Raw genomic sequence first — 9,890 nt, 5'->3', positions numbered from 1 at the left:
TCAAAAGTCGCTCACAAACTCTTTTAGATGATTTGTATTGGTGCTGACAGACAGCTTTATTTGTGCGGATGGAAACAGTGATGGATGGATAGATCAGAGTTGTGCGAGCATGAGAAAAATGAGGGCGGAGACCGAGGGTCACGTCAACGCGCTCGAATCCGTGAGCGTATTTAAACGCGCTCAGAGCTGGGCGTGCGCGTCAAACGCGTTACAGGGACGCGCGTGTGGATCATGCCCTCAGTGTGCTGCTGACAGATATCAGAGCCACACCATCTGCTGTACATCCGCGCTCTACTTTCACCTGAACCGTGCGGATATTAACAAACATTCACCTGGATTTCATCACCTGGAGACAGAATGCGGCGCGCTTTAATAGACCAGGGAAACTATTACAGTTAGGATCTGGATCTGTGTCTTTGGGATCCCGATGTCTTCATCTGAGCCGCTGCTGCTGCTGGTTTTCTCTCTCGTTACAGAGGCGGCGCGCGGCAGCATCACGGTATCGCGCGTCGCGTTGCGCACGGCGAGCTGAGCCGCGCGGCGCGTCAGTTGGACACTCCGGACACTTCTGCGCGCGCTTCATTGGGATCTAGCGGATAATATGTTGTGATTGGACTTGGAATAGTGATATTTTGAGGATAACGCACGGATTTTTATCCTTTGGATGTTTCTTGATTTACTGAGGCTTTTATGAAGCTCTGGTCTGTATGGACCCCATTTAGGGTGAGATTCTTTTTGTAGCTAAATAGACAAAATAGTTGTTCTTTTACAGTACACTTTTTTGAAAACAAATGGTCTTAACGGGTTTCTTCTTGTTAATAATCAATCCGGCAGCATATATTCTTTGCAAATTAGTTAAACGTTTTATTGTATGTTTCACAGATTCTGGGTTTTATGAGTTTATGAGCATGGGTTTTTAAACATGTCACTGTATGCTTTTCAAAACAAAACACTTAAAATACACAGAAAATAATATGGAGAAACCTTTAAGAGTTTATGTTTACTTCACTTCACTATGAGCTACTTTTGAGCACATTTAATAGAATAACTTTAATAGGTAAAACACTTAAAACTTAAAAAAATTATTTATAGCATATATATATATATATATATAAAGCAAAATTATGCAGTAAACATGTAAACCAAAGGATCTTATTACTATTAGGATTTTTTAAATATCAAAAGGCTATTAATTACATGGAGAAACAGCAGGTTTTAATAAACAACAATTGGAGCTGTTTCGAGTAAAGCGTCATTTACTGCAATAAAGGGCTATAAAAGTCATTGTAAACATCATTACATTCGTGAAACTGGTAGATTTTATTTGCCTTTTCATCAACAGGAGTTTAGGGATCAGGAATGGGGAAAAACTCTGGCAGAAAACATGCATTTTTCTGCTCTGTTATACTGACAGAAATCTGTTCAGCATTAACTGGCCTACAGAACACATTTCATGCAGGGCTCTCATCAGAATATTTAGCTCTGCACTTTTCCGCAAGTTACAACACTTCGTTCTGAACCGTTTCCCTCTGGGAAGAATTTCAGTAGCACCGAGTACAAAACAAACAATAGTGTTCATCACATTAACACATGGAAAGTCTCTCAATGCTTCCATTTTTACATCAAAGCCACGTTTTGTCACTCATGCATGTGTTGTGTAGACACTCACGCTTTTACCTTTGCACCATTGCAGCTTCCCTCAAAGGAACTGAGTCTAAAATGAAGTTATGGGACATTCTAGCCACGTGTTTGTTGCTCTTGAGCTCCGTTTCCGCACGTCCCGTCTTCCACAAGCTGCAGCCGTCCAAAAGAGCTGTCATCCACAGTTTGATTCCCGCTCTGGACCCCATCATTGACTCCCAACCTGAAACCACGCACCAAAAACAAGCCTCCATGGAGGAACAATGTAAGTAAATTAGCATGCAAATCTCAGTTTCTTCAATGCACATCACAAATGAGACGTCTATGTAGTGTTAATTTGTTTTAATTCAATTGCAATGGAAAACTGATTTTAATTACTTGATAGATGCATGTTGAGCAACCCAGATACAGATCCACAACTGTGACAATATACTGGTCAAAAGTACAGTACGTTAACTGAAACATTACCTTCATAAGAACTGCATGACCACATGTTTTACGTAACAAACCCCCATCTGTTTAACAGCATGAAAAATCTGAAACTGAAAGCTGCATTTGGCCTTATAACACAGAGGTTGGGCCTTTAAAGTCACGTTGTTTTATTATAAACTTACTTGAGATGAACATGACATTCCTCCTCACGGCTTGTTTACATTTAACGGCAAGTTTTCCAGACAAGCTAAAGTTTTTCTCACATGTTTTTCTAAGGAAAGTGATGTTGTGAACACAGACAGATACTGACGTGACAGCAAAGCCATGAAATATACATTCATTGTGCATTTCAGCAGCTATTCCAGATGAGCAGCCTCATCTTTACACAGTAGCCGTCTTGCACCGTGGGAACTTTCTAAATTAGAGTATTAACGAGTCAGACTTGGAATTTGGAATGGTTTGCACTGGACTGACTGAAAATATGCATTAATTTATTTTGAAGTTGGACCCTTCGCCAGACCCTTGCATAATGTAAGGCGTTCTGAAACTATAGTGAACAACAGAAAATGGAAGCTGCAAAAAAACAAACACATGTTGAATCACTCAGTGACTTGACTCTTGGGGATTCGATCCCTGCATGCATCAGTGTCTCCAGTACTCTGAATTACACCAGAATGTGTTCTTGTAATGGCAGCTTGGCTGTCCAGAGAGCAACCACTAAAAACAGTGAAGAACATGCAGTGCACTGCAGAATTTCAGGCAAATGTATAATCTGAAGTGAATGAAATTTAAGTTTCGAGTGCTTGATTGAGATGTATCTTTCTAAAAGTTTCTCTAAAAGAAAACTAATGAAAGCTATGGTTGGACATATTGAACAGACTGTACGTTTAACACAACACTGATTTTCATAAATGATCAAAAACTGATCTTCAGATGTACAGTATCTTAACTACATGAAAGCTTATTTCCAACCTTGGTGTAAAGATATAAAAAAGTTAACAGAGTTTTTCTTTCACCGTTCAGAACTTTTTTTTTTTTTACAGAATTGTGATATTTAAAGTCTGAATTGGGAGATATAAAGTCAGAACTGTGAGATATAAAGTCAGAATTTGGTAGATATAAAGTCAGAGTTATGAGATAAAGTCCGAATTTGGAGACATAAAGTTGGAATTGTGAGATATAAAGTCGGAATTGAGATATAGTCAGAATTGTGAGATATAAAGTCAGAATTGAGATATTTAAAGTCTGAATTGGAAGATATAAAGTCAGAACTGTGAGATATAAAGTCAGAATTTGGTAGATATAAAGTCAGAATTATGAGATATAAAGTCAGAATTATGAGATAAAGTCAGAATTATGAGATATAAAGTCAGAATTATGAGATAAAGTCAGAATTTGGAGATAAAAAGTGAGAATTTGGAGATATAAAGTCAGAATTGTGAGACATAAAGTCAGAATTATGAGATAAAGTCCGAATTTGGAGACATAAAGTTGGAATTGTGAGATATAAAGTCGGAATTGAGATATAGTCAGAATTATGAGATATAAAGTTGGAATTGGGATATAGTCAGAATTGTGAGATATAAAGTTGGAATTGGGATATAGTCAGAATTGTGAGATATAAAATCGGAATTGAGATATAGTCAGAATTATGAGATATAAAGTCTGAATTGTGAGATATAAAGTCTGAATTGTGAGATATAAAGTCGGAATTGAGATATTTATAGTCTGAATTGGAAGATATAAAGTCAGAACTGTGAGATATAAAGTCAGAATTTGGTAGATATAAAGTCAGAATTATGAGATATAAAGTCAGAATTATGAGATAAAGTCAGATTTATGAGATATAAAGTCAGAATTATGAGATAAAGTCAGAATTTGGAGACATAAAGTCAGAATTGTGAGATATAAAGTCGGAGTTGAGATAAAGTCAGAATTAGGAGACATAAAGTTGGAATTGGGAGACATAAAGTCAGAATTATGAGATATAAAGTCAGAATTATGAGATAAAGTCAGAATTTGGAGACATAAAGTCAGAATTGTGAGATATAAAGTCAGAATTATGAGATAAAGTCAGAATTATGAGATATAAAGTCAGAATTATGAGATAAAGTCAGAATTTGGAGATATAAAGTGAGAATTTGGAGATATAAAGTCAGAATTGTGAGACATAAAGTCAGAATTATGAGATAAAGTCCGAATTTGGAGACATAAAGTTGGAATTGTGAGATATAAAGTCGGAGTTGAGATATAGTCAGAATTATGAGATATAAAGTCAGAATTATGAGATATAAAGTCAGAATTATGAGATAAAGTCAGAATTTGGAGACATAAAGTCAGAATTATGAGATAAAGTCAGAATTTGGAGATATAAAGTGAGAATTTGGAGATATAAAGTCAGAATTGTGAGACATAAAGTCAGAATTATGAGATAAAGTCCGAATTTGGAGACATAAAGTTGGAATTGTGAGATATAAAGTCGGAGTTGAGATATAGTCAGAATTATGAGATATAAAGTCAGATTTATGAGATATAAAGTCAGAATTATGAGATAAAGTCAGAATTTGGAGACATAAAGTCAGAATTGTGAGATATAAAGTCGGAGTTGAGATAAAGTCAGAATTAGGAGACATAAAGTTGGAATTGGGAGACATAAAGTCAGAATTATGAGATATAAAGTCAGAATTATGAGATAAAGTCAGAATTTGGAGACATAAAGTCAGAATTGTGAGATATAAAGTCAGAATTATGAGATAAAGTCAGAATTATGAGATATAAAGTCAGAATTATGAGATAAAGTCAGAATTTGGAGATATAAAGTGAGAATTTGGAGATATAAAGTCAGAATTGTGAGACATAAAGTCAGAATTATGAGATAAAGTCCGAATTTGGAGACATAAAGTTGGAATTGTGAGATATAAAGTCGGAGTTGAGATATAGTCAGAATTATGAGATATAAAGTCAGAATTATGAGATATAAAGTCAGAATGCCACAATTATGTAATTGTTCAAAGCAGCAACTGATTATTCAAACTCCACTTATTTTATTCTGAGAGCTTAAGATGTTTTTTTCTTTCTACATGTTATCTTAAAGGTTTTCCATTTAGTTTTAGTCTAACTTTATTATACTAAGCATAATTTTACTTTTTTTATTTAAAGAAGAAAACAATCCAATGTATAGTTGACATTTGAGGCTTAATACTACAGAAAAGCAATAAAAGTTTTCTGTAAGACTGATTTCATATTGTTTATTTTCATCTAAAAATATGACATGCGGTTGCTTCAAACAATGGTAAACATCAATGTAAACGGTGATAATCATATTTAATAGTCACAATTACAACGGAATAATCGACAATTATGATTTTTGTCATAAGCCCTAATGTAAAGTCAGAATTGCAAGATATGAAGAATTGCAAGATATAAAGTCAGAATTGTAAGATAAATAGTCACAATTACCTTTTTAAATTTTTTCTATACCGTGGATAAAAACGAGCTTTTATAGAACTAAGATGCGCACAGATTGAACTGTCCATTCAGACTGCATGCATTTTGACGTCTAAATGGGTTTACAGTTAATGTGAACGTGCCTGTTTATTCACTGTTCAATCATCCTGTGATGCACAAAAATGCTTTCTATGTACGCAGCACAGAGATTTGAGACACGGCCAGCATTTGCAGATACATCTGATACCGCCGTAGATCATGTAACCAACTGGGTTAAGCAAATGACACCAGCGTAAAGGTTACTCGATTCTGGCACCGTTCATCACGCCTGCTACTCAGAAATGTTGAGACTCACACAAACATCTCAAGCAAGACCTAATTCCCTAAACATCTGAATCATCTCAGTCCTACAGAGAGTACTTCACTTTACCTGCCATATGGTGCATCTGTAACACAAAACATGTGTTCATGAATGTTAGATGTGCTGGTATTTTCATGAAATAGCAGGCATGAAAGTTACTGAATCTGGTTTTGAGAGTGTATTTCTCTTAGTCAAGGTCTGGTTTACAACTGGCATTGAAAGCACCCTTTCCTAATTTGACAAGTAAACAGCGATTCATTACATATAACTTGCATGTTCTCCATTATGTTATACTGTATTTATCATAGCTGCTTGTTTTTGAAAAAAAAACTTCATTATTGAACAGCTCACATCATTTGCTTCTCTTTTAATTAAAGTCTGGTGAAACTTACAGCATACTTACAGCATCTGCGTCACCCAAAAATTTAAATCTGCTGATAATGTTCTTACCCTCAGGCTGTTTAGGATGTAGATGAGTTTGTTTCTTCATCAGAATTGAGGAAAAATGCAGCATTGCATCAGTGTCTCATCAATGGATGCTCTGCAGTGAATGGGTGCCGTCAGAATGAGAGTCTGATAAAAACATCACAATAATCCACAGCACTCCAGTCCATCAGTGAACATCTGGAGAAGACAAAAGCTGAAACAAATCCAGCATTAAGATGTTTTTAACTCAAACACATAGAGTCTATAATCCATAATAACACTTCCTCCAGTGAAAAAGTGTTCTGGTCTGAATCAGGAGAGAAATCTGCACAGATCAAGCAGCGTTTAAACAGCTCCAAACAAATATGTGGCTGGATTTTGATGCAATTTTTCACTGGAGGAAGTGTTATTATGGATTATGGATTCGTATTTGAGTTAAAACTGAACTCAACTAAAAACTCTACTGGATTTGTGTCAGCTTTTGTCTTCTCCAGATTTTAACTGATGGACTTGAGTGCTGTGGATTATTGTGATGTTTTTATCAGCTCTCATTCTGACGGCACCCATTCACTGCAGAGCATCCATTGCTGAGACACTGATGCAATGCTACTTTTCTCCAAATCTGATGACGAAACAAACTCTATCTAAATACCATTGATTTGTTTAAGGTTACATCATTTTTAATGTGGAAAAAATGACCAGTCAAGATTAGCAGCATGTATATACCATGATTATTACAGGGCTTTTCCGAGAAATGAGACATGGTCGGTCTGTTGGGTTGAATGGCAAGTGAGTGGACTTTGTGTTCTGACTGAAATGAAATCATGGTGTATTACATGCAGATCAAACGTGCCCTTGCTTTTGTTTAAAACGAGAGCGGCGTGCATGTTTCGAGTTTGTGGTTGAGCAGATGTATTTCTGCTGTACCTCAATGTCATGATCTATAAGATTTTCCATTGCATTTCTGATTTAAGAACAGTCTGTCCAGTGACGAGTGAGATCTCGTGAGTCATGGGCCATTATTTGGGATGGTCGATAGTGACAAGTCCAAACGTCTGAGAGCATGCTGTCATTTCAACCTGGAAACAAAAAAAATATTTTAAACAGAAATATTTCACATTCTAGGTTACTAATCAAATGAGCAAATTTATACTGAAATCGATATCCGTATATCTTTGTTTGATCATTAATATAGTATTGTACTTTTTATTAATATTTTAAATTAGTTTTTATTTAAAAAAAATTTTTTTTACTTTAAAGTTTGTAATTTAGTTGGTTTTATCATGTGTGTTAATTTTGTATGTCTGTTCGTTTTACTAATTATTAAATAAAAATAATTGTATTTTGTTACGTTTTTGTTGATTTTATTTTTTATAGTTTTTTTAAATATGTCTACTTAGTTTTTATTATTTTCATTTCAGTTTAAGTAAATGTGTTGTGTTTTTGTTATTTAAATTTTTTTAATGTCTATGCAGTCTTTACTATTTTTATTTCAGTTTTAGTAATTGTGTGTTTTGTCATTTTATTAGTTTATTAGTCCATTTGGTTTTTATTATTTTTCAGTTTAGCTTTGAAATTTGTTGTGTTTTTGTTGATTTTATTAGTTTTTTTAAATATGCATATTCAGTTTTTTATTAATTTATTTCAGTGTTAGTAATTTTGTTGTGTTTTGCCATTTTTATTATTTTTAAAAAGATATGTCTATTTAGTTCTTATTGTTTTTATTTTTCAGTTTTAGTTAAAGTAATTTTAGTACTTTAATACAAATTCTAAAGGTTGCCTTTGTAACTTTTTATCCTTTATTTGATTATTTCAGTTAACATTTATTCTAATCAATGTAAATATTTTATATAGTTTTAGTTGACGGTAACACCTGATTCATATTTTTTTATTTGAAAATTCAGTACCCTCTTAAACTGTTATGCTTACATCATTTGCAATGTAATTTTTTTCATTATTATTAAAAATAAATTGCATTTAGTCATTTAGCAGATGCTTTTATCCTAAAAAAACACAAAAAGAATGTCATAAATGCAACATATTGCAAATGCAAAAAAGATAAACTGTCACATTGCATCATTACTGACGTGTTTTGTTCTGTCTCTTGAAGATGACGTGAACAGCCTTTTCCCCGAGCAGTTCGAGAACGTGATGGACTTCATCGAAGCCACGATCGGCCGACTGCGCAGATCCTCCGACATGGACTCAGGAACCAAGCAGGGCAGGGGCCAGAGGAAAGGAGCGACAAACATCGAGAGGAGCAGACGGGGGCGAGGAGAACGAAAGAAGGGTCGAGGACGAGGCCGAGACGACAAGGTCAAAGGTCAAGGGCGTGGGTGCCTGCTTAAAGAGATCCACCTCAACGTCACAGACCTGGGCTTGGGTTACAGGACCAAAGAGGAGCTGATCTTCCGCTACTGCAGCGGCCCGTGTTTCGACGCCGAGACCAACTACGACAAGATCCTCAACAACCTCACCCACAACAAGAAGCTGGACAAGGAAACGCCGTCTCGGACTTGCTGTCGGCCCGTCGCGTTCGACGACGACATCTCGTTCTTGGACGACAGCTTGGAATACCATACTCTGAAGAAGCATTCGGCTAAAAAGTGCGCTTGTGTTTGACGGACGAATCCAGAGCGAAATGCTTCAGACTGGGCCGCGGACTCTCTGATAGAGATACATTCAGTATTCAGTTTGTTACCAAACCACATCCGTTTATCCAGCAACAAACATGGTGGAATAAGAAGCGTGACGCACCTGCAGTGGATTATCACGTTTACACAGCGACAGACTCCACATCTTAAATATCCAGAAAGCTATCTATCTGTCTATCTATCTATATATAGTATATATGAAAATGTATTTATTGAGATTTAATTAACTTATTGTTATTTATTGCGATCCATTGTATTAGAGTGTTTGTTTCTCTTATTTATTTAAGGAGGTTTTTTTGTTCTCTATCTTGGATGGTGCCAGATTTGAGCATAAGTTTTTAAAGAAGCCGTTCACAGTTTGTCATTTACTCAAGCTCATGTTGTTCACGACTCATGTAAAACACAAAATGAGATGAAAAGGTGCGATGTGTGTGTGTGTGTGTGTGTGTGTGTATATATATATACACACACACACACACACACACACACACAGGACCATTTTTGCCTTCTAAATTTTGCTGAACTTTCACTAAACTTATGTTCAGATCTAATACTTTTAATATATTATATATGCAAAAAAAAAATTCTGAAATCAATGTTTAATATATAAAAAAAAATCTCGTAATTGCAAATCTCTCAAATCTCATGGTCAAACATGGGGGCAGACTTTTTTGTAATATTAATATTTATACATTAATATTAAATGAAATGAAATGGGAACAACTACTATTACACAACTACTATTTATATATATTATATGATATTTATATATATAATATGATAGGTAAAAATTTATAGCCTGAATGCACTGTAAGTCGCTTTGGATAAAAGCGTCTGCTAAATGCATATGTTGTGTAATAATGTATGAAACACAGCTCCAAACGAAATCTCTGTCAGATCAAGATCTCTGTTGGTTTATGTCAAAGTCA

General features: G+C 35.1%; 1 protein-coding gene across 1 annotated transcript; it reads left to right on the top strand.

The window, feature by feature from the left end:
• The first annotated feature begins 220 nt into the window (after window positions 1-220).
• LOC132132478 (glial cell line-derived neurotrophic factor-like) lies at window positions 221-9,301 on the top strand. The gene is made up of 3 exons (XM_059544869.1): window positions 221-723; window positions 1,694-1,906; window positions 8,418-9,301. Exons 2-3 carry the CDS (start codon window positions 1,720-1,722, stop codon window positions 8,927-8,929), a joined length of 699 nt encoding a protein of 232 aa, XP_059400852.1. The 5' UTR covers window positions 221-723; window positions 1,694-1,719; the 3' UTR covers window positions 8,930-9,301.
• Window positions 9,302-9,890: the final 589 nt, after the last annotated feature.

This window comes from Carassius carassius, chromosome 49, assembly GCF_963082965.1.
Source record: "Carassius carassius chromosome 49, fCarCar2.1, whole genome shotgun sequence".
Lineage (NCBI taxonomy): Eukaryota > Metazoa > Chordata > Actinopteri > Cypriniformes > Cyprinidae > Carassius > Carassius carassius.
Note: the sequence above shows the minus strand (reverse complement) of the source record. Positions and strands in the feature narration are given on the sequence as shown.

Coding starts and splice junctions, on each gene's coding strand:
- LOC132132478 (XM_059544869.1), top strand. CDS start 1,720: ATGAAGTTATGGGACATTCTAGCCACGTGTTTGTTGCTCTTGAGCTCC. Junction 1,907..8,417: donor AGCCTCCATGGAGGAACAAT/GTAAGTAAATTA, acceptor TGTCTCTTGAAG/ATGACGTGAACAGCCTTTTC.